Here is a 25420-nt window from a genome sequence, read left to right on the forward strand (position 1 = left end):
TTGAGGGTCTCATTTAAGATTTTCTCATTTTCCTCCTGTGTTTGAATCTCTGTTTGATTTGTCTTACTCACAGACTCAAGTTGAGCCATTACAGCAATGAGATTCTCATTCTGCTCTTTCAAAAGTCTCTCATTGTCCTGAGAATCTTCCAGTTTTGTCTTCAGGTTTCTAATCTCTTCACTTTGTTTCTGATTTACAGATTTAACTTGTGCCAGCTCAGCAGCAGTGCTCTCATTCTGCTTATTGAAAAAGTCATCCTTTTCCTGACAATCATGCAGTGCTGACCTTAACCTTTCGATTTCTGCCTGTTGTTTGTCCCTCTGAGATGCAACACAGGCCAGCTTCTGTGATAGGTCATCTTTATCCCTTTGAGCCTCTTTCACTTGACACAGAAGATCACGCTCTACTGCCCTCAAACTATAAATCTCTGCTTGGTCTTCCTCTTGCAGAGATTTAAGATGGGCCACCTCAGCAGTGAGGGTCTCTTTCTTCTCATTTAGGATTTTCACATTTTCCTTAAGTTTCTGAATCTCTGCTTGTTTTGTCTGATTCATAGAGTCAAAGTGAGCCTTTTCAGCAATGAGATTCTCATTCTGCTCATTCAAATGCTTCTCATTGTCCTGAGAACCTTGCAATTTTGTCCTCAGGTTTTTAATCTCTTCCCTTTGTTTCTGATTTACGGACTCAACTCGTGCCAGCTCAGAAGCAGTGTTCTCACTCTGCTTACTTGAAAAATCTTCCTTTTCCTGTCCATCAAGCAGTGCTGACCTCAACTTTTCGATTTCTGCCTGTTTTTTGTCCCTCTGAGATTCAACATTGGCCAGCTTCTGTGTTAAGTCATCTTTAACCTCCTGAGCATCTTCCAGTTGACACTGAAGATTACGCTCTACTGCCTTCAGATTACAAATCTCTGCTTGTTTTTTCTCTAGCCGAGATTCAAGATGAGTCACCTCAGCAGTGAGGGTCTCTGTCTTCTCATGTAGGATTTTCACATTTTCCTTCAGATCATGAACATCTACCTTCAGTGTTTGAATCTCTGCTTGTTTTGTCTTATTCACAGAATCAAGTTGAACCTTTTCAGCAGTGAGATTCTCACTCTGCTCATTCAAATGCTTCTCATTGTCCTGAGAATCTACCAATTTTGTCTTCAGGTTTTTAATCTCTTCACTTTGTTTCTGATTTACAGATTCAACATTGGCCAGCTTCTGTGTTAGTTCACACTCTGCTGCCCTCAGATTATTAATCTCTTCTTGTTCTTTCTCTCGCAGAGATTCAAGACGAGCCACCTCAGCAGTGAGGGTCTCATTTAAGATTTTCTCATTTTCCTGCTGTGTTTGAATCTCTGTTTGATTTGTCTTACTCACAGACTCAAGTTTAGCCATTTCTGTGATGAGATTCTCATTCTGCTCTTTCAAAAGCTTCTCGTTGTCTTGAGAATCTTCCAATTTTGCCCTCAGGTTTTTAATCTCTTCACTTTGTTTCTGATTTAAAGATTCAACTTGTGCCAGCTCAGCAGCAGTGCTCTCATTCTGCTTCCTCAAAAAGTCTTCCTTTTCATGACAATCATGCAGTGCTGACCTCAACTTTTCGAATTCTGCCTGTTGTTTGTCCCTCTGAGATTCAACATCAGCCAGCCTCAGTGTTACGTCACACTCTTCAGCCGTCAGATTATTAATCTCTGCTTGTTCTTTCTCTTGCAGAGATTCAAGATGAGCCACCTCAGCAGTGCAGATTTCCTCATTTTCCTTCAGACCATGAACTTTTGAATTTAGACTTTCATTTTCAGGCCTTTGTTTCTCTCTGAGGGATTCGAGGTGGGCAAGCTCAGCAGTCATATTTTCATTCTGCTCCCTCAAACTGGAATTCTCCTCTTCCAGCTTCCTGACATACGGGTCATTTTTGTCCCTGACACCTTCCTCCTTGGACAGAAGTTTTGAGACCCGAGTCAGTTCTGCCTGCAGCTTATTTTTCTCTTCATTTACTTGAAGTAACTTAACTGCTGTCCTAAGACTTGACTTGGTCTTGAGTGGATGTTGTATGACATTCTGGGAAGTGTGTGCTATATCTGTCTTCACCTCCTTTACCTTTTTTAACTCCAACTCAAATTCCCTTACCTTTGATTGGAAGTTAGTGTTTTGCACCTGTGAGCTTCTGCATCTGATTTCCAGCTGTTGAACTTGTCGTAGGTGCTCCTGTGTTTCTTGCTTTGCTGCTTCCTCTGACACATACAGGCGACATGATTCCTCTGACACACCTAAACTGCTCTGAGGAGCATTGCTATTATCTTGAGACATACCTGATTTGTGTGTTCACAACCTCTGAAACAAGAAAAATATTAAGCCAGTGACTTCAACCAAAGTTAAACCTACTTACCTGTGACTTACCTTAGACATCCTCCTGTTCGCTTTTCTCAGTTCTGTCAGTAGTTCTTCGTATTCACATGTTGTATGGGTCCTGCACAATTCAGTTTGACAGCAGGAGGCTTCATCCCTGTCATCTCATTTCGTCTTTCATCTGTCTTTCATCTATGATGACGTAATAACACTCTGTGTTTGTATCAAATCACGCATGTCTTCCATACGATTGTGACGTCATAACATTGTGTCTTTATATCCAAGCACGCATTTCATCCACCCGATTGCGATAAAAAAAATAACATACAACAAACTATGACGTGAGACAGTCTATGTTGCAATTTGAATGTCTTACCTTAAAAGATCTGTAACTCTAAAACTTCAGAAAAAAACCCAAAACAAAACAACAACAACAAAACAACTCGGGAACATAGGCCTACATGTGTGCATACGCTAAATATTATTCTGTTGAGACAGCTGAGCTGCGCAGTACAATGTCGTCGGGCTGCAGCCAAATCAGTGGACAAAGCTACAACTTCATGCTAACCACAGTAGGATATAATACTACGGGAGGTGTCTGGCTTTCAAAATATGGCTATTTTATTAAACATCCAGATAACTTCTCCCCCTTTATGTGTCTCTTTGTTCCTTTTGAACTCACAAGCTGTGTAACATTTAGGATATGCATTGGGACCAGATTGGACCATGTGATCTCTAAAGCTGGAGATGATGTCATATGTTCATAACATTCAATTAACAGTAGATATTTTTACGACTCCAGCCAGACTGGTAAATATAAGACCAGAACTCTGTACTGTGACACACCTTCCCATTCCCTTGAATGAGAGAGTGTGTCCAAACTTTTGACTGGTATGTATTTCTGGTCATGCCCGAAGCACTTTTCCTGTCATGAATGTTTTGCAAATTTCCTTTCAGATGAATCCCTGAACTGCAATATTGGGAGTGATCCCTGAAATTTGTAGACATTCATACCTGTTGACAGTTACTTCGGTTATGGCAAAGTAATAACTGGCTTGATGAGGCTAAGAGAATGGACGAGCAGATTAAAGTGTAGTTAAACGGAAAAATTAAGTGACTATAATTTATTTACATTTAGTTTCCATTTTAAACATTAGCCTACATTTTCTTTTCCTGTTTTTTTCACAATCCTGGATTCTCCAGATAGAGTAAAATCCTGAAGAATTAATCTATTTTATTTTGACCTGATGGGAATTATAGGCTATAGATAAACTAATTGTAATATAGCATATTTTCAGCCATTTAGACAAAAGGATTGTTTTCCTGGAAGTCGTGAAGGGAGCACCGGAGCGGTGAAGCTGCGGCGGTGACTCCGGTGCGCCTGTAGGAGGAGACTGTGTCCTGTCTTCCGCGTTTCCCCCCCTAGTTCTCCACACTGTCCTGATTACACCGCAGCCACCTTTGTGCACGTTTCCGTGCCCTCCTCTTTCAACATAGCGATCGCACAATACTCTGACCCCGGTTCGGATCCCTCTCAAGCTGTCCTACTAACACAGCAACACCCCGGAGTGTTCGACCGCCTCATCCATGCATTGGAGTCCCGAGCCACAGCGCTCCGGCTCCGGCTCCAGCCATGTCGGCCAGGAATGCAGCGGCTGGCGGCGGTGACAGAGCGGGAGGCGAACCGGCAGGTAATTTAAACACTTGAGAAGATTTATTTTAACCTATTTTAATGTTAATATTGGCTGACACGACGGCTATGTGGCGTTGAGATGAACCAGAAAAGAGACCGCGGCGTTTCTGGCAATTTCTCAACGGTTGACGGTAACTTTGCGCTATTCCAAAACTAGGTCAGTAGATCAGTAGAGCAAACTCGCCCTCTACGCCATTTATGTAACGCTGGACGGCGTTGTTTATCACATCGCCGGTGTTTTGTTCAGAATATGTCTGTGTGTCGGCTTGTCATATGTGATATTTACATTTAAATCGAGTGTGTAGTGTCTGCTCTGCCAAACGGTAACCTTAAAGACAAAACATCGCAAATGTTAGCTTAGCGATGTTAGCAGCGAGGCCTGTTTACCAAGGCAACGGTCTCAAATCAGCCGAGTCTGTTAGAGGTGATTTTACAGTCCGTCACAAATCGTCACTGTGGATATTTTTTGACACTTTGTCAGTCGGTTTTTTCTGACAGAAGTGGTGACATATTGTGTTAAACTAGCAATAACGCTTACTACTGTTTAGGCCCAGCGAGATGTGGCCATTCACCCCGACGGTTGAACCAGTTCAACGGTTTGTTCATCTCATGTTAGCGAGGACGCAGCATAACTGTGTTAGCTGTACAAAAACACATTATCATGGTCTCCTTACATAGTGACTGTCAGTGGTGGAACAAGTACTCGCATCCTTTACTTAAAGAGCCCCTCCAGACATGTTTTAGATGTATATAAAACACTCAGCTTTGAATAAGTTGTGTCTGATATATTGCCTCCAAACTAGTTGCGATGTCACAAAAATGAAAATCTGTTTTTTTTAATGAGCGCAGAGAAACTTTACACTTTTCAGCGGATCAGTGTGAAAACAGCCTTCTAGTGTCTAAACTCTGCACAAACATCATTTGGCACAGTGAAGCTCAAACATCCAACTGTAGGAACAAGAAGAGAAAACACATTTTTGAGTGGAGGGAGACTTTAAAGACCAACTTCACCCTGTGAAATAAACACAGTCGTTGTAACAGTGGACTAACTCTTAACAGTAATCACTTAACTGGAAAGATACATTCATGTTAAACTGAAGAGTAAAAGCATCTTTTTGTGATTTCAGAACATGTAATGTTTATGGCTCAAATCCAACGTCTTTCAATCAACATTCACTGGAACATCTTTTAAATCTATTTTATTGTATTTCATTGTCATCACTTTTATTTTTGTTGTCTTTTTAATCTAGTTTTTATTTCATGCTATTTCACTGAACTGCACTAACCTGTTTGAAAGGTGCTATACAAATAAAGTTTCCTTCTAAGCTTTAAATTAATTTAAGGTGTGTTATCCTTATATCAGAACATTTACAGACCAGTATTTATTGCATAGACTTGAGGGATCATCTACTTAGTAGCTGCCACAGGACTCAAACTGAGCAAAACTTTGTTTGAAGGAGATCCAGTGTTAAAAAAAATGTTTTTGAGAACTGTGTGACCTGAGATCAGCAAAATTAGCCATTGTAAGCATATTTTACTGAAATTTTCGGTAGATAATAAGATAAATCCAATGTTCAGATATTCTTCCTGCAGAAGAAGGTTAAGGTCGTGTGTGTTTCATTGTCAGTACAATGCCTTTTGTCACTAAGGCTCAGTGGTGCTGCATGATAAAAATGTAGGTCAAACAGCAAGATCGTTGCTGGTTATTGTGCAATTCCCTCAATCGCATTTGGATTTAGAAATAGAGCGTGATGCAGGGCTGAATTAATGGTATCCGAGATTTATTGTTTGGTACAGAAACCGTCACCTAGACATATGAAACAGACCTGTTGTATTTTTTATCTTTCTGGGTTTGGCTATTAAAGCTGGAATCCATAAAGAAAGAGGTTTTTGAAGGTCAAGTTCAACAGCTGTTTGCTTGAATTGGTTGTAGATGATTAAATAATAGATTTTTGCAAATGAAACACTTATAATTTAAGAGTATTACTTGGTTTAGCATTGTCAGACTCACAATGGACAGTTTTTTTTAAAGAAAAGGATCAAAATCACTATGGCAGAACCAGAGATATCCACTTTTTACTTGTCATTACACTCAACTGTAGAGATTCAGGTATGTTTTGCTAGAAGTGGAGATGAAGAGCAGGCGACAGAGGTCTGTTATCTGCACTTCTTTCTCCCCAAATTTTTTTCATTTTCAAACTTGTAGTCTTGAGTCCCATTTGATGTAAAATGCCAGTTCTCTTCTCACAAAGCTCTCTGGAGCCACTTTATGCAGCTTTATCACATACAGTATGTAGTAGTTCTCCCCCAAGACCTGTTATCAGACTTTGATGTGTAAAAGTGCTGTTCCACTTAAATTTTTTATCAAGTTTTTGTTTCATAATGTAGTTTGAATAAAATGGAGACTGCAGAGGTACTTGATAAATACTGTCAAATTGCTGTTACTTAACAATGCTGTGAATATATTGACCACAGCACTGATTACAACCAATCAGTGTGTAGTGGTCTGTCCCTGGAGAGACAAATACTTTCTTTAAACTACGAGGAAACTATGGCAGCATCAGTAAACAGACCCCTTCTTCCATAACCTGCACATTTTATAACGGTTAAATATGTTATATAGCACTGTTGTGATTAAAGATTTTCAAATTAACTATTTTGATCATCAATAAATTTTCAGGTTAAAATGAAAGGCAGAGATTGTCTGATTCTCTGATGTGGATTGTCTTATGTGATGGCAAAAAAGCTTTGTGTTTTGGAGTGTTGGTGAAATAAAACAAACAATTTGATGAAAATAATCAACAGATTAATCCATAATGAAAATAGTTTAATTAAGATTGTAATGAATGATTGTACATTAGACAGAGAAGAATTACAGGGTGGTTTACAGTTACAATCTGAGAATATCGGGGTGCAGCTGGAAATGATTTTCACTATTGATCAATTGGTCGATTATTATTTTTTGATTAATTTGATTAATAATTTTATGATTTTCTCATAAAATGTCACAAAATAACTAAAAATGCCACTATTTCCTTGTTTGACTCACAGTCTAAATCCCAAAGGAATTCATTTATCACAGAAGACAAAGAAAGACAGCAATTCTCCACACTAGGAGCCGATGAATGCTTGACATTTTTGCTTTAAAAATTACTTTGAAGATCAATCAATTATCAAAGTAGCTGCGGATCATTCTTTGTTGATCAGCAAATCAATGACTTGTTTCAGCTGAGATACATCTGAGGAGACTCCGAGCTTGCTCGCTATATTTAGAGTAATAAAGATTGTCGCCACTTTCGATTCTATCTCTGAATTAGAGATTGATTTCACATTTACTGAAATTCCCGGTCAGGTCGCCACAGTGGACTTTTCACCGTGACCTTATGAAACCAGTCATTTTCAGATAAGACTAGTTTTCCACACAAATAATCCTTTGCTTGTCGAAATCAACCATGTTTCCATCCACATCATCCTAGTCGTCTCTCCTCCTCGTCCATATTCTGATCGCTTCTCCGTAAAACATGTTGTTCCCTAGCGGCACACTGATTAGTATTAAACCAGTGTGCAGTTAACTGTGTGTCATAGTGGTATAAATGTTTGATGGGAACTCGAAGGTTATCGAATCAGGAAGTTCAGACGGCAACAATGGCAGACTGTGGACTTAGTGGGCAGATCCCTACTGTGTGTATGAATAACATCAGAAACGTGATGTAGGGTGGTGCAGGTTAGCTCATGACCTAGTTTGACCAAACTGTCCATCCTTCTTTTCCTTGTACATCAGTGTTCATTGTTGTTTTGCACATAATATTGTAAATATGAACAATTTTAACCATTTAGTTAAATTCTGGTGGCAGTTTTTCCAAAGAGTGACAAACAAAAATTGATCAGTGTTTAACTTAGGCTTAAAATGAGTCATTTCCTTGAACTATTACTGTGGGACAAAAGGAGTGGGAAGTGCAGGGCGTGGGGTTACTTAAGTGAAGCAGATGCTCATTCAAGGATTGAGTGAATGAACGAGTTAACGAACACGTGAGCTGGAGAGAGGGATGTCTGATGTCCATTCATCAAGATGCCTTCTCTGTAACCTTGTTATCCACCAGATCTCGACAGGGAGAGCGGGATTAAAATCAGGTTGTTGCTGATCTTTTAATTGCTATTTGGGTCACAGGGTCTATGGAACAGAGTTTAAAAATAGGAGCTGTGGATATCTGCCGCATTTGGTCTGTCTCGTGCCGTTCTCTAGAGTTTCCCTCCCACACATACACACATATATACTTCTGAGGCCAAGACTAAATCAAAGTCTTGGCAGCTCCACTTCACGCTCAAATAGAGGACAGACTGTGGAGATATGGAGAGGGACGCGGTAGAGCTGCGATATCTTCTCTATAACCTCTGAACAGCTTCACCACAGCAGCTGGCACTTTACTAATCTCTGTTAACAGATCCCTGCGCTCATTCACATAAAGACATCTGTGAGCAAGTGACTATATTCATTCAGCACGTGAATTTCCGTTTAAAGGCTGGCTTGCACTGACGGATTGTTTTAGCCGGGGTTGAATGTAGGATGTAAGGCTGAAAGGATTAGTTGATTAATCGATTAGTCCAACCGTCCTCACTCGTGAGCTATGGAGAGCAAAGTGTGTACAGGTTTCCATTCCAGCTGAGATGACAGCAGGTGATTTCACTGATTAACACTCCTTCACTCCTAAAGTCACTTACTGCAGACTTCCACGGCACACGTGAAAAGGATCCCGGATTAGTGGACAAACAAAAAGCCTCGAGACTATTCTGAAACGTCATAATCAATATAATATTAAACATATGTTGGTTATAGTCGTAAACAATGCGAGGGTCTGTTTTTCTGTGTTTCATATTGTAAATTAGATACTTGTGGTTGTTTTGGCTGTTTGCACAAAATAGCAAATCAATTTGGAGACATCACTTTTTGGTCTCCGGTAACGTGATTGAGCAGTAATGAAATTACTGTCATTCAAAGTCCTATTATAATGTAATGTGTTAATCATATAAGTAAGCCAGAATGTGCTGATATTCACTGATTCCACCTACGAATGTTAGAAAACTAGTTTTAGTTTTATTATGTGTGAGTGAGAGACTGTTTTTTTATTTATTTTACTCATCATTTTGTGGGGGGGCACAGGGACAACACATGAAGCAGATTTAAAGGTATTCATACTGAGAACTGAGACAAAATGTGAAAAAATCTCTGTCCTAAATATTAGCATTATGAGGGGAAAAAAATCTTTTAATTACAGCAAATTGTGAACATAAATAAAGAGCTAATGTCAGTAGCCAAATAATTAAAAAAATAATCAATATATTAAGTGATAATGAAACACATATTTGGTTTCAGTCCTAACTGAATGCAGAATTAACATTTTTCTGAGATGAATTTTGGGCCTTAAACTCTGGTGCTGGTGTAGCCTGTTTACAGTAGCTGATGTTTCCTTAAGTCAAGTTAGAGCAGCTACACCAGAACAACCAGTTATTTGAATGGCATTGAGCATTGCTCAGAGGCTGATCATGTGGTCAATAAGGTGATGGGGATTCACTACTTTCAATGCTTGGACAGTAGTTTAAAGGACGGGGGAATTGCTACACATTTTCTTAAACTTCTTCTACTGTCACAAGTCAGTAACTCTAACCTTTAAGGTGACCCCTCTTTGTATATTAAAGGCCATAGTTGATTAAAGAGAATATCGGCTACTTAACAACTGAACAAGCTTTAGATGAATATGATGTTGCAGATTGTAAAAATGTACAAAAAGCATGAGACAGCGCAACATCAAAAGCTCTACTACCTTCAGTGCTGTCACAGTACAGAGGTGTAAATGAGGTTTATGTCTACAATAACCCAACATCAACGTGTCCTGGATACTTCAGTGATTACTGTAATGAATGTAGAAGTCACATCATTTCAGATTTTCGCAGTTTGAACAGATGTAGAGCTCCTTTTAATTAACGCTGTTTCTGCTTCTGTGTAGACTCGTAAGGGGCCATTTGTAAGGAGTGGTTTGACAGATGAACGCCCCGAGTAACTGCTCATCAAGGCTGTTTGTGTTGCCAAAGATGAATTTTGAGCTCGTAATGAGAACATTGTGATCGTGTTTGGGCCAGTCCTGCAAATGATTCTGCAACTGTTTAATTCTTTATCACTTTACATCTAAGGAAGTACAATCTGACAGATTTATAGCTTGAAACGCAGTCGTGCGGGGGAACATATCGATGTGCTTGTAAATGTAATCAAGTCCCCACCCCTTACAACCATTTTGTGTGTTTCAGAAGATGTGCTGGTTGAGGAAAACCAAAACAGTTCTCTCTCTCTGTCCGCCATGATGACTCCATCCTCAGCTACTGGCATGTCCTTCAGCATGGAGATGCCCCGGAAACGCAAGGGCAGCGTGGACAACCAGTAAGTATGAGTGTGATTGCTTTATTTTGGCTGACAGGAAATATTATAAATTTATACTAGTTGCTAATGAGAGTCATCAATTTCTTTCATAGGGAAACAAAATCTGCTTCTATCATTGACGCAGATATGGAAGACGACCAAAATGGGTACTGTGTGCTAATTAAAGATTAAAGACAAATGCATAAAATGTTTTCTGCATTTTCTTATTGTCTTTTGTCATAAATACATTTGTGTTTTTCTTCTTTACAGGTCAGACGATGAGGACCAACATGTCAAAATTAAATGCTTCAGGTGGGTTCTATTTGACACCACCATGTTTATAAAACATTACTGTGTTCTTGCAGAATTAACATCAATCAAAAATTAAAAATATGCTACATTTCACAGATGTTGAAGGCTATTAAAGTGAAAGGACAAAACTCCTTTGATTCTGTGACTGAATTATTTCTCGGTTTGTCTCTCTGCAGGGAACCACACAGCCAAATTGAGAAGAGAAGACGGGACAAAATGAACAATCTCATTGACAAGCTATCAGCCATGATTCCTACTTGTAACCCCATGTCCCGTAAGCTGGACAAACTCACTGTGCTCAGAATGGCCGTGCAGCACCTCAAATCTCTCAAAGGTACCAAGCCAGTTGATGGGCGGTGGTGTTATCTTGACTTTTGAGTACAATGTTGAATACAGCAATTGCTGAGATTCGGAAAAGGGAAAATATCACCGCAACAAAGTCCGTCTGGCAAGAAATGAGCAGTCAGACAAGTTGTAAACAAGGGTTTTGCCAGATTATCTAAACTACATTATTTATACATCAAACTGAGTCAGCGCACACAATATTTTCAACGGGAAAACCACAGCAAGTATGACGAGTTAAAGTTCAACCACAAAGTCTGGCTATAAACTTTATGATAACAGCAGCGGTTTGTTTGCCTTCATTTTCTTTTCCACATAAACTTGGCTAAACTACAGGGTCATTCAAAACCTGTGTGATCACATGACTGTGTTATTCCTGCCCCGAGTGGCTCGTTTAAATGGTGCAGACACACCGAATCATTTTCTATGGAAAGCCGGAGATCCGACTGCACGGTGCATGATGGATAGTGCACGGCGTGTTGACGGACCAACCACCGTATCTGAATTTGCATAATTACGACCTGACCTCAATGCAAATGAGGTCTGTCCAGCGCAATGCGGCCAGCTCACGAAACTCGGATCAAACTAGGCAGTGCTGAACAAATATGAATCAAGATTCTGCTTTGTTTATTTCTCGTCTCAAATGTTTTCAGAAACATACTTTAGTGTACTGTTTAGCTGTAAAATGAAAACGTTTGTGACGCGACCGCCATGTTAAAATGGCAAAAAACCAAGCGCCAGCCATCTCTCAGTACGTCACCCACGGACTGGAGCATTCAGTGGTCCGGTGCGTCCAGATGTGTCCTCGCGGGAGTCTGTGTGTCTGCACCATAAGCAGTGTTACCATGTTCCTAGAGCTCAAGAGTCAACTTGGTGAATACAAGACAGATCAGTGATGGCCAAAACTCTGAAAATAAGATTCAAGTTGTAATAAACAATTATTAAATTATTCATTTAAATCTACAGTGTAAATGTAATGTGATAATCTCACACTGGACCAGCTGTGTAACATGTATGTCGTTATTTTCAGGTTCAGCAAGCTCCTTCTCTGAAGCCAACTACAAACCGTCATTCCTTCCTGACGAGGAACTCAAACACCTTGTCCTTAAGGTAAACATACCAACAAAGACAGCTGACTATTTATACGACAACATTTAAGAAACTCAACTCAAGTCATTAACTGCCGACAAGTCTATAAACTTATACCAGTGACAATGCCTCTGCTTTACTGTGGGTTCTATTCATCAGAAAATAGATATAAAAAACACCACATTATTCTGAAGAGAACTTTTAGTTTGGCTTAGTATGAAATATCTACAAACTTCTTCTCTTGAATTTCAGTTTTAATCACTGAGTCAGCTGTTCTCCTTATTGTTGATTGTCAGTAGCAGAGAGCAATATAATACACCTACATTTCATTACAATGCTTTGGTTTAGTTAACAATATATATACTGAATGCAATATTTGACAATATATAATTCAAACATTTGCTCAATGGCCTCTTACTTTTGTCTTGACCATGTCATCACATTGGATCCCCCTATTCTCCCCCATGTTTCTTTGTTGTGCAGGCTGCAGATGGGTTCCTGTTTGTAGTGGGCTGTGATCGTGGGAAAATAGTTTTTGTCTCAGAGTCCGTCACGAAGATTTTAAATTATAGTCGGGTAACGTTTTTTACTTTTGTTGCTGTATCTGCAGCGTCTTTTGTTCATATGAAACCCCCCCGGACACACCAGATGGGCTACTTTGTCCTGATATCATTCGACCAGCCACACATGACACAGTGACTTTAGTGACATTTATGTCAATGTGTGCACAGATTTCACAGAATTACACTCTATAAAAACAAAATTGATAGTTATATTTGTACTATTTCATTTTTCAAAAAGCATATCAATGTCTTCACATTATGTTTTTTAGATAAATGTATTAATCTTAAATTATTAATTAGATATAGTTTAACTAAAAGAACAAGTAGTAATTATACCAGTAGTTGTTATTTCTAATGGTACACTTGAAATCCTGATAGATCTTTTAGGTTTTTCTAAAAACTGCAAAATGCTTGCTGGAAAGAAATCCTCAGTAGACACACATGACAGCTTTGATGATGAAAATGAAGATGTTGCATGATGACGCATATATGTTTTCATCAGGTGTGGGAGTGCAGTTTAACATATATATATAATTTTTGATTTGTGGAGAAAAGAGGACATTCATAAGCTGTCTTTTAAGGAAGCCAAGAGAAAAAAAAAAGCTGTTGCTTTCTCTGTCTTGTTCCTACTTAAATCTAAATCTTCCTCCATCTCAGTTCCACACAGTATCTGGTGTGCTCCGGGGTCAACAGTCCACAGTCACTGTACTTTGTTGAATATGTTATTTGTCAGCAGGAATTGCTTTAGATGCAGAATGCTTTTGACATTTCTTTTAATCAGCATGGAAACCTTTTCTAGGTCAGTTTGACAAGCTGTTTGTTCTTCCTACAGGCGGAGCTGATTGGACAGAGCTTGTTTGATTACATACACCCTAAGGACATGGGAAAAGTGAAGGAGCAGCTGTCCGCTTCTGAATTATACCCTCGCGAACGGCTAATAGATGCTAAAAGTAAAGCATTTATTTTTGTCTGTGTGTGTGTACGAGTGTGTGTTAAAGAGCATATTTAACACTCCTGTTGTGTCCCCAGCTGGTCTGCAGGTCCAGGCTGACCTCCCAGTCGGTGCAGCACGGCTGTGTTCAGGCGCACGGCGCTCTTTCTTCTGCCGCATGAAGTACAACAAAATTTCTGTCAAAGTGGAGAAGGAATTCCAGGCCAGCACCTCCAAAAAGAAAGGTTGAAAAATTATTCTGTGGCTTACCTTGTACGTTAAGAGTTTGAATTTTGTACTTGATGTGTAACAGCTAATATAATATTTATCAAGTACACTTCCATTTACAAGAAGTATTGGTGTAAATGGACAAATTCATTTAGTTTAATGGGTGTATTTTGTGATTTGTGCCCACAGAGTCACAGAAGTACTGCACAGTTCACTGTACAGGCTATATGCGCAGCTGGCCTACCAGTCAGCTGGGAGCAGAGGGGGAGGGCGAGGGAGACAAACAGGACAGCTCCCATTTCAGCTGTCTGGTGGCTGTGGGACGTGTCCACTCCCACTTATCTCCCCAAGTTAACGGAGAAGTCCGAGTTAAACCCACAGAGTTCATCACACGCTATGCCATGGATGGCAAATTCACCTTTGTCGATCAAAGGTAGACTTGAATTTCAACAAGGGGGTGGTGTCTCTTGTTTATGTGTTAAATCAACGGCTGTGGCTTTATCTGTTGCAGGAAGGGAGACCCAGATGCAATGCATGACTTTGTTGACTTAATGTTCATGCATCTTTTTGATAAGAGTACAAATAGTAGCGCAAACTTTGTGCAAAATAACTTTTTCGAGAGAGAGACAGGACTTTGAATGTTCTAAAGAGATGTTTGTTTATGTATTATTTAGTCCATGTCATGAGTATCAGTGCTGATGAATAACTAGTCTGTATCTCTCGCTACATAGCCAGATACATAGTTAGATTAGTCACAAATGCTTCTACCTTATTTCAAATATCCTTCAGTGAAACTTTTCCATTGTTATGAATTGCACATTTTAAACTCTTTTAACACTTAACTTTGTCACTCTCTGTCACAGAGCGACAACCATTCTCGGTTATCTTCCCCAAGAACTGCTCGGGACGTCATGTTATGAGTACTTCCATCAAGACGACTTACCGCATTTAGCTGATAGACATCGAAAAGGTAAATAATATTTTTCAGTGACCTCATACAGTTAATCATTTGTCTAATTGTCTTCGATGTTCAATTTGTCCAATGGTCCAACTTTACAAAACAACTTCAGTATTAAAAGACAAGAAAAACACTTAATATATTTCTTTCCATCTTGATATGTTCGTTTAAGTAGTTAACAGTGGTTTCCCCATACTTTATGACTGCTGGTCCTGTGCTTGTTGAAATACATTTGTAATGTACTAACACTCATTTCCAGTGTTTAGTCCTCTAACACATCCTCTCTCTGTTTCTCTTCCACAGTGCTGCGCAGTAAAGAGAAAATAGAGACAAACTGCTATAAGTTCAAAACAAAATACGGCTCTTTTGTCACTCTGCAAAGTCAGTGGTTTAGTTTTGTAAATCCCTGGACCAAAGAAGTAGAATACATAGTGTCAACTAATACAGTCATATCGTAAGTATATGCTTCAATCCCTTTGTGAATCACCTACATATGTACGTGAGATAGATGTATATTAATCAGAGCTTCACTTGTTTTCTCATCTCACAACAAGGCATGATCACAGTCGAACAAGTCGGTCGGGAAACAAGTCTGAACAGTCGAGCAATTCCAAGACTTCTGATGGTCAGTTGAAATGAAATATGAAAAATAATCTATGGAGATGTTTTCTCATTGATATCTCTGATGCATCAGTAAAAGTACAGATTGTGTGGTAGTGGTGCACTGTATTATATACTGTATAGCTGTTCCTTTCTCTCGTAACCTTTTTGTTTTCTTCTGTTAGAAGATGGCAAGAAGTCCCTGCCAATTATACCGGGCATCTCCACCACACCTGGGACTATGATATATGCTGGAAGCATCGGGACGCAGATTGCCAATGAGCTGCTGGATTTCAACAGGTGTGGCATCGCAGCAGAGGGTCTTTAACAGTGATAGACATCATCTAATGACAACTGTATAAAGGGCGAATCACTTGAGTCTTTTTGTCTTTTAGGTCCATCTACATTAATGCTGCAGTGTTTTTACAGCTGCAGTCGGTATGCTTCTCAGTTGTTGTAGATGTTACTCGCCGCATTTTTAACTTGTTTTGTGTTGCTTTAGGATGAATTCATCACCGTCCAGTGGTAATGTCAGCCCATTCAGTCTGCCACAGGATAAGTCTCCACTAACTCACAGTCAAGTCAGCAACAATGTAAGTTTTTGCACATGCATATTTTTATTGGTGCACATTTGTCCCAGTTATTGTTTAGGTTGCAGAAGCCAACAAAACAGCCTCTCATAGCCTGTTGTTTTTGTACATCTCCTTTGCCGCTGCCTTTGTCAATTAATGTTTGTGCCTCCAAAAAAAATGCATGAAACTTGGCAGTGAAGCCCAGTCCAAAATGAATAAGTCAGTGTAAGTGCATAGTTAAATAAAGAAAACATTTTGTTGAATAGTTAACTTATATGCTGCAGGTGTGTAGTTTCAAAGACTCCAATGACCCTGAATCAGCTTTCAGTATAATATGAAAACATCATTTATTTTTTATCACAGTGTTTGGCCAAATGCTGAGGTGAATGTTAATTATCATTGAATTTTAGTTAATGTGTCAGAATACATCCATGAGGGACGGGTCATGTAAATGACCAGACACGAAAATAAAACCATTCGTTCATTCATATCACTACCTGAATAAGATCACAATTTTATCTTTATAACCAGTTATACTATAATAAATGCTAGGGTAAGGAAATGTTTGGAAAAGCAATAGTTATTGCTTGCAGCAATAAAAAGTTACACTTCTCTGATTTAGAAAGTCTAATAAGATGAAAATTAGGACGATCTCCTAGATTAGCTCTAATAAAAGCACACAGAAGATGCAAATAAAGGAGCAGAGAAATATTTTTCAAACTGGCATTTTGACTATACAAGCTCAGTCCGGTTTTACATTTTTTACCACCTCATTTGTCTTAAACAACTCACTTCATAATGGCAGAAGGTTTTCTTAGAGGTAAAACAACCATAATGTGAAGCAATCACAGCTTTATGCCAAAGGAAATTATGGTGAATTTCCTCCAAAGGTTGAAAGGCATAATTTAGTCTAGCACTGATTTGATTCTTTCCTTCTTTTTTTAACCTCATGACTAAACTCTTGCCATTTTTTTTCTGCTAGGGCTATAATTTGTTCCTCTTTTGGTCTCTAGGTGCCAAACGGAGAGGCAGCAGACATGGAGATGCCAGAAAAGTCCAGCTCAGAGGGTGAGCCTCAGGGAGCTTCGTTCTCAGGAGGAGAAGCAGCACTCATGGGTACTCTCTCTGATCCTCTTAATAAGCACATTTATAAACTGTGTGTCGGAACACGTGTGTGTCAGTGCTGTGTTTCCTCCTGAAAAACTAGTTGTCACCTCTTATAACTCTTATATTTTTCTTTCTCTTTCACCCCATCTCACCGCAGGGGAGAACTCCCAGCTGGATTTGGACAGTGTGGTTGGACCAGGCCTTAGTAGTCTTAGCAATGACGAAGCAGCCATGGCAGTGATCATGAGCCTCCTGGAGACGGACACAAACTTAGGCGAGGCGGTGGACTTTGAAGAGATGCACTGGTCTTTATAGAATCCGTTCTTACAGTGTGATGCAGTGACACACTGAAAAAAAAACACTTAGGTCAGTTTTTTGATGACAAGAACTGCTTGAATGCTTTCTCTGAGAAACAGCATTTGTTGGGGTTTTTTTTTGTTTTTTTTAAATACCTTTTTTATTTATTAGTTACTGTTTCCCACATAAGCTGTGTAGAGCCTTTTGGTGTGGCTGCTCTATCAGGTAGCGGGATCGATGACGATAAGGGACACCTGCTTTCCCTTCGTCGTCATGAGGAGGAGGACGTGCCTCTAAAGCTTTACAGCAGTCTGCCTGCCCTGAGACGCTGTTCCTCACTGCTTACTCTGTTTAATCGAAGAGGCCTCACAAGGTTGAGGACCGACCCCATGAACACAAATGACAGTGACATGACATACAATGGCTCTGGATTCCTGCTCTTGTTTCTCTCCTCCACCTACACTTGAACAGAGGTCGGGAGTGATGATGCAAAAAAAATTGCACTGAATCGATTCATGTTTTTTTTTTTTTTTTTTTTTTTTTAAAAGGTTGTAATTTGATTAGGTACTGTATGTTTATTAAAATGCGAGGAAGACACTTTGACAACCTGGCCCATCTCTGTGACCCCCCCCCCCACCCCTCAGGATCCAAACCGTAGGTAGCCAGCATACCACGGCAGACCACACTTCCATAACCTCTAACTTTGAGAGTCACCTAATGATGTGCCGCTCAGAGATTTTCTCTTAATGTGTCAGTATCTGAACATTTTCCGTGGAAACAGTCCACTAACAATCTCTCTTGTACACTGACTTGGACATACTGTATACATGTGAATTTGGTATGATTGCAAACACCACGTCTTCAGGCCATATCTGTCTTAAAGGGATAGTTTGCATCGGTAGGATATTTTCATTTTTTCAGTGTATACATTTCAATAGACATTTAGCCTCCAGTATTGGCTGCACTGGATTTTATTTGCCACAGCTCTTAACATTCTTTTGGCAGACATGATCCACTTTGATAAATGTGTTGGAGAGCAGCCAGTTATGGTAGCTGGCTCATGAACTCCTATGGATTTGTGAGCAGCACACAGCACTACTTCATTACAAAGCGAAACGGCACTTTAGAGGTGCTGAAATGGAGGTTTGGTAACAACGTCTGAACAGCAACCCCGTTTCACATCTGGGACATTTTATCAATACGTGTTTGACGTTGATCTCTGAGTGTGACGGTAGGAGTGATAACTCAGGGAGTGATGGAAACAGAGCTGCCCCATATAAACATACAGTGACACAGTTCCTACCAGCTGTAGCAGTATTTTGTCCTTCAGTTAAAGGTTTTACATCCCCTACATACTGTACATTGGTATGTGGTATAAACAGTCTGTACTTGTGCATCTGTGTTCTTACTTATTGTCAGCTTTATGATCTTGCAGGTAAGCCATAGCTTTAGCGTTGTTTGTTGTTTTTTTTTTCATGTACACTTATGCACTGACAGTCTTTCTAAAGACGCGTTCATGTTTATGTGCTTGTCAGCATTGTCATGCATACATTTATTAAGGGATTATGCTATGCAGAGCTATCATTCCATAAATTCTGTTTAGCTTTAACATTAAGGTATGTTCCTTTTTTCCTTTGTGTAATTGTCAATCCCATATTATGCAGGTAGAAGACATACAGCTGACATGTGATATGTCCTTTGAATAAGTCATTGAGTTTTGTTGATCCTGCTGCCATTTACCTCATCTAGAGTTTTGTTTTGCCTGTGCTTATAATTGCACATCTTAGATTTTACTAACAAAACATCGATAGGCACGATGCGATGATTTATTATTTTGCATGGGATGACTTGAGACTGTAGGACCTCTGCCGGTCAGTGATACCACTGCTGAGAATCAGGTGGCAGCCAGATGGCCTCATGGGTTGTTGTAAGGTAAAGTTTAGATTTTCCAAAGCATGTCAAATTACTATCATACATCGAGATTTAAACAGGTTGGCAGTAAGCCTGGCTGATGCCAAATAATAGAAAACTTACTGTTCTAAACATGTTAAATTTAAGGAAATTATTGGCTGTTTTTTTTTGTTTTGTTTTTTTAAATGTAAGCACTTTGGTTGGCTCGCCCTGTTCCAAGTTATGAAAATTTGTAACCTTTCTCAAAGTTTTAAAGTTAACTAAGAACACTAGAAGATAAACTCCTGAGAGTTTGGTACATTGATTTTGGGCTCATCTGATACCCTGTAGACATGTTGTGCATGTTACATTGATCAAATCATTCAATCGTTTTGAGTGTTGTACACTGCTGAAGGCTCATAGATAGTGTTTAAATGTGTATCTGTTCTTTACCCCTCGGTCATTAACACCCAGACCAAGCCCAAACATTAGTTTCTATTTCTGCCCAAGTATATAGTATTTCATATTGGTATCTCCGGCCATGATTTGTTGTCATCTCTTGAGGACTGTTAAGGATTTTCCTGTAAGAACTCTTGTTTCAAGGGAAGAACAGTTGTGAATCATCCTCTTTATGCTTGAATTATGAGGAGCCAGTGGATGGAGCAGCTGAACTCATAAGGACCCTCCTGCCTGTGTCCGAAGTGCCTTTGGACATTTCTGCCCGGACACACAATAAACCTGTGTTGATTTTTTTTGGGGGGGGAGTCCACCTCCCACCCCGGCGCCTCTGCAGACTGAAAGGAGGGCTATTTGTGCTATCTTATGTATCATTGGATTAACTTGACGCAACATGGCATATTGTAAACATCATCAATTCAGTGGAGGCTTGTCCACAGATGAACCAGGAGCTCTGCACGGTGGCTTCAGTACTCAACTACCGAGTCGTGCCATAGACGCAGGCTGGTCTTTTTTTAAAAAGGCAAAAATTCAGTCCATTTTGTATTATTTTTGTTCCCGGTCTTCATGTTCAATCATTGCACTGTTGTAGCTGCTCTGTCCACAGAGCAGTGAGACTGCTAAAACATTGCTTTCACTTCAACTTCTTTGGTGGTGACAAAATATTTTTGCTTCTGTCTCCGTTTGAAATAAAACAGTAGATTTTGTAAGTTAGGGAACATCGTTTTTGATTTCATGCCCTGCTTTGTGTGTAGTTGCATGCAGCTTTTGTATCATTTTAATGGTATTGTTAGTTTTTTGGAAATTTGTTGAAACTGTCCCCGCACAGGAGGAAGGACCTTAACATTTGGGCTTAAATTTAGCAGCTGGGAGCTTGTTAACTGCTTCCATTGTACCACTTCCTGCCACTTTAAGTTCATTCTTCATTGATTTTTGGGCTCAAGAGGAAGCACTTACTGTATATGTCTGTTGCATTATTGCTGCTACTATCAACACGTCTGGTTTGTCTTCCCGGGTTGTCTTCCCAGGCTGTCATGTTGTTAATAAATATTAGTTTACTGAACTCCCAGCAGGATCTTTGGCCATATTTTCAAATATCAGTACTTCCAAGTATCAAACAGAAACAATCTCTGAACTCAGAATTCATGATGTTTCATCAAGCTCTTGCCCCTTTTTTATGATAAAATAGAATTAGCCTTTATTGTCTCCCTTTGGAGAAATTTGTCTCGGGCATTTGAGAGAACACAGCAGCACACAGCTTCTCCATATATATACAATATATACATGTACAATCAAACTACAATTAACATGCAGTATCACACACACATCCGTATACACACCAAGAATATTGCACAATGCCCTACATTAAAATTCTGCAGCCTTCTGTCTGCAACGAGGCAGCTTGAGAAGCCGCAGTCTGCTTTTTGAGTAATTACATTTGCCCTCGACTGCACCCACTTGTAACCTTCTTTTTTGTTCGCCCCCTGAGAAGATTAGCTTCGAGTAATTTGTGAAAAGTGATAAGGCAGCGGTTGGTGCAATTAAGAAAGCATGGCATAAGCTGGGATTTGTTGTGTATATAAAGTCGGGGGTGAAAGTGGAGCTGTTGCTCCTTCATTACAGAATGGGACAAGCTGCAACTCTGCCTTGCAGGAGAGGAGAGTCTTATGTTACAGAGCTGTATCAGTGGTTCAGGTAAGATTTTCATCTGGCTTTTCAAATGTGTACAGAAAAGCTGTAAATTAAGTCTTTTGATGCTTTTGTGTGTATTCAGGCAGAAGATGGTATGAAATGTTAAGGGGGCTCATTTGTGTTGAAAGAAGTTTATGGAAGAACGTGTGGCTACTGTATGTGCTTACTGAAAAAAAAACTGCAGTTTAAGCTGAAAAAACATATAAGAAATGTACCACCAGGTGTCTTTTTGTCATGTATGATATATTATGTTCCAGATACATTTTTAAAGCAATTTATTGGCCTTTTTAAAGGATATGTTCACAATTTTTTCAAGTCTGTCTTAAAACAATAGTCAGTTGTCCATATGAACACCTTATCTGAAGATAACATGAGGCTTCAGCAGTCTAAATTAGTCAAATAAAGTGGATATCTTTTTTAAATTCCCTCCCTGTGTCTTGAGTGTTTTCCTTTATAGCTGTAGTAGAAGGATCATAAACAAAGAAGAGGGAATTTACACTAAAAAGACAGTAACTTTGAAATATATCCATTTGATTTGACTAATTTGTGTGACCGAAGCCTCAAATTATCTTCAAATAAACTTTGAAATAAATTCTTGTTCAAAACGAGGACTGTTGATTTAATCCCCCATTACTTAGATTGACAGAGCTTTATGAAGGGAAAAATGTGTCAATGTTCTCATGAACACCTGACTATTGTTTTTGGACAGACTTGGATAAAAATCTGAACCTATCCTTTAATCCTCAATTTATTTTAAATCTCATTTGACTTCTTTGCTTAGTTTATTTTTGCTGTGTGAGCTGTTATTATGAAATATATGGAGGAATAGGGCTTCTTCCAGTCCTACTTTTTTCATGATTACACACTGCTGATTAGCTCGTCTTTGCCACGCTGTAGTAAAGTGGTTCAAAACCATTTGACCTAATCATCTTAGCACTCACGTCCCAGCGTATAAACAAGCCTGGTCGAGGATGGGTTGACCTTAATTCTCTTAATTCTCATATTAAAGGACATGGTTTTCCTTCTACAAATCTGACCTGTCATTCAAACAACCTTTTATGTTTTCTCGTGTTATAAAACAGAGATAGTTATTTCCTGTTTATTAAAAACTTTCATTCTTTGTCTTTTCTTGTGATAGAAAGTTTATTAATGAATGTCCAAGTGGGCTGATCACTCTTCATGAGTTTCAAAGGCATTTCTGCAATGGAACAGTGGGCAGTGAGTCAGCAGAGTATGCGGAAAAGATATTCCGCACACTGGACACTAATGCGGTAAGCAAAGTGCTCTGAATAACACTACACACATCATATATCACATCTGATGCTGCTGTAGGAAACATATTGCGTCCAGACTCAACAGGACAAGAATGAATACCATTCCTTCTAACAATGCGTCATTAAGTTGGATGTTAACAGGGGATTATTTGCAACAGGACGGGGTGGTAGATTTCAGGGAGTACGTCATGGCCATCAGCATGCTTATCGAAGGTTCAGCTGTGGAGAAGCTGCGCTGGTCGTTCAAGCTTTATGACAAAGACAGAGACGGAGCCATCACAAAGGAGGAGATGCTAGAGATAATGCAGGTGTGTTGCTGTCCAAAGCAAAGCAAATGTCTAAACTTTTTGTCTGAAAGTGATCACTGCAAGCCATGACAGTTTGTTTATGATGAGGTGATACCCACAGATTCAGCATCTTTCAGTTCAACTGGTGTATGTTTTATTTTTTTCCTTCACAGGCTGTTTATAAGATGAGTGTAGCCACTGCTTTAACCAAACCCAACCCACTAACAGCTGAAGAATGTACCAACAGGATATTTCTGCGATTAGACAAAGACAATAACGGTGAGGAAATGATTTTCCCTTTCTGCTTGAAAAACATGGTTCGGTGTTATTTGAGGTCATATTAACCCTTAAAGTCATGAGGTATTTAGTATGTCTTCCCCTCAGTAAACTAACATAGAACTCGTGCCCATGGTTTTGAAGAGAAAGTAGTAAATTAATAAGTAAATATACATATTAAGCAGCCCCTCACAGTTGGGGGCAATGTGCCAAAAACGTTCAACATTAGGGATTTGTTTTCTCATTTATTGCATGTCCTTCACGACTATGGTTCTCTGTCTGAATAAAGAATCTAATCTGTTTGTTAAAAAGTTATTTAATACCTCTTTAAAGCCTTTGTGTAGATTCTGAAAGTTTTGAGAGCTACAGAAGAGGCTCTGCTGAGACGCAACCCTAAAGAAGTATTTCTTTTACCAGTTAGAACAAGTCTTTGTCAGGTCCAAGGTCAATATTGAGTCAGATGAAGGAAGTACATACCTAAAGCTGAGGTAACTCACTACAGCATGTGACATGTGCACAAAATGTTTTTATTTTTTTTAAAAAACAAGCTTGCAAGACATATGATACTTACATTAAGACCTAAAAGAAGAGTAGTAGGGCCTTCAGGACAGTAAATATTTCTCTTTTAGGTTATAAATACTGTACACAGGCCTCTACATTTAACCTAAATATAATTGAAAATTGAACTGATATGATATGATTGATATTACTCCTGCATGGATTATATACAGTAGTTGTATATTTTTGATGACACAATAATTTAAAAAAAGTTAAAGCACTGGCAGGCATACTGTAGGTTGAGGGGGGACAAGAGCCAAATGTCGCCCGCTCTTTGTCTGTAATCATTGTGTGTCCTTGTTATGTCTGTAGCCATCATCACTGTGGAGGAGTTCATAGAGGGAGCGCTGGATGATGATTGGATCAGAGAGATGCTGGAATGTGACCCCAGCACTGTGAAGGTGGAGAGGCCCCTGAGGAGGGACACCGCTTTGGGGACCCATGGTTGACCTGAAGCGGGTTATTCTATTCACTGAGAGCAAAGAGATGAAGCAGTCGATGTTTGGACTGAAGTTTCCAGGAAACGTTATATCATGGTCTGCAGAGTAACTTCAAGGGAGACACCAGAGAGCACTAGAAAATGTGCACACAGTAATTTGCCACAATATAAAGTGTTCATTTCTGTTATAATTATTTTTCTGCAGATTGGATCAATGCTTAGTGTTGTTCTTTTGTTGGTGTTTTCTTTGCCGCGTCATTTGTGTTTTACTATGTCTGAATGCATACATTGAGACATTACTTGTCCTACTCATATTATATTATTAAATACCCCGTCTGTAGTCATGGTCAGGATAACCAGCGACAAAAATGCAACCTAAAAGGTTACAGACTCTAAATACAAAATTGCAAAACTGTGGCTCCCTGTAAAATCAGCTCTTAGAGGTAGATGTTTACTCAAGTAATGTTCGTCAGTGCAATTTTAGGTACTTTATTATTATAAGATTTCCATTTTATGTCACTAAATACTTCTACTCTATTTTTAGAGATAATGATTGTAGTTTTTACTCCACTGCACTTATTTGCAATAGTTACTGTAGTTAGCTTACTTTGCAGTTTAACAATATGCTGTATATGATGCAAACCAACAGTGTTTAAAGTTGTTAAATTTAGCTCCACCATGAACAAATTAAAACATTAAAACTGCATGCATGAATCATTAACAATAACTCTGTAATATACTGTATAATGTAACAGTCTGAAAAGGGACATACTGAGTGCTTTTTCCTTTGAATACTCAAGTACATGTTATTGTTTAATACGCCTCTATGTTTACATTAATAAAACTTTGAATTCAGGACTTTTATTAGACTATTTTGTCTAAGGATACTTCCAACAGTGACACATACAGACCACTTGGTGTCGCCTGTGCTTGTGTAAAACTGAAACACAGACACCTCCCAAATTTTGAGGGATATGCTGCTTTCACTGTCCAGCAGTAACTGGGGAAAAAATTCAGATTATCACGGTCGACTGTGATAAATGCATCTCTCAAATATCTGCATCATTTATATATTCAGATATTCGTTTCATTTTAGTCATTAGATACAATGTTA

At 39.1% G+C, this 25420-nt stretch overlaps 3 protein-coding genes across 6 annotated transcripts in view; 2 read left to right on the forward strand and 1 right to left on the reverse strand.

Annotated features, from left to right (window-relative positions):
• The window catches only part of LOC137182864 (putative leucine-rich repeat-containing protein DDB_G0290503), a 4723-nt gene extending 1607 nt beyond the window's left edge, over positions 1 to 3116 (reverse strand). Inside the window, exon 1 of the mRNA XM_067589409.1 lies at positions 1 to 3116. This exon is cut by the window's left edge and continues 1607 nt beyond it. Coding sequence (XP_067445510.1) covers positions 1 to 2294 — 2294 coding nt within the window. The 5' untranslated portion in view covers positions 2295 to 3116.
• Positions 3117 to 3699: 583 nt separating this feature from the next.
• Positions 3700 to 20843, forward strand: bmal2 (basic helix-loop-helix ARNT like 2). Of its 4 annotated transcripts, none has more exons than XM_067589412.1 (17): positions 3700 to 4024; positions 10327 to 10456; positions 10549 to 10602; positions 10706 to 10747; positions 10924 to 11081; positions 12120 to 12199; positions 12662 to 12754; positions 13574 to 13691; positions 13771 to 13917; positions 14090 to 14333; positions 14764 to 14870; positions 15162 to 15312; positions 15413 to 15483; positions 15647 to 15758; positions 15961 to 16051; positions 17044 to 17146; positions 17295 to 20843. In XM_067589412.1, exons 1-17 carry the CDS (start codon positions 3967 to 3969, stop codon positions 17450 to 17452), a joined length of 1917 nt encoding a protein of 638 aa, XP_067445513.1. In that variant the 5' UTR covers positions 3700 to 3966; the 3' UTR covers positions 17453 to 20843. The 4 variants fall into 4 exon arrangements, with proteins under 4 accessions (XP_067445513.1, XP_067445511.1, XP_067445512.1 ...); XM_067589410.1 differs by having other exon boundaries at positions 3702 to 4024; positions 15644 to 15758; XM_067589411.1 differs by having other exon boundaries at positions 3702 to 4024; positions 10330 to 10456; positions 15644 to 15758.
• A 136-nt stretch (positions 20844 to 20979) lies between these two features.
• si:ch211-245j22.3 (uncharacterized protein LOC563798 homolog) lies at positions 20980 to 25315 on the forward strand. The gene is made up of 5 exons (XM_067589414.1): positions 20980 to 21475; positions 22611 to 22743; positions 22905 to 23054; positions 23207 to 23312; positions 24180 to 25315. Exons 1-5 carry the CDS (start codon positions 21405 to 21407, stop codon positions 24314 to 24316), a joined length of 597 nt encoding a protein of 198 aa, XP_067445515.1. The 5' UTR covers positions 20980 to 21404; the 3' UTR covers positions 24317 to 25315.
• Positions 25316 to 25420: the final 105 nt, after the last annotated feature.

The sequence above is a fragment of the Thunnus thynnus genome, chromosome 5 (assembly GCF_963924715.1).
Source record: "Thunnus thynnus chromosome 5, fThuThy2.1, whole genome shotgun sequence".
Classification (NCBI taxonomy): domain Eukaryota; kingdom Metazoa; phylum Chordata; class Actinopteri; order Scombriformes; family Scombridae; genus Thunnus; species Thunnus thynnus.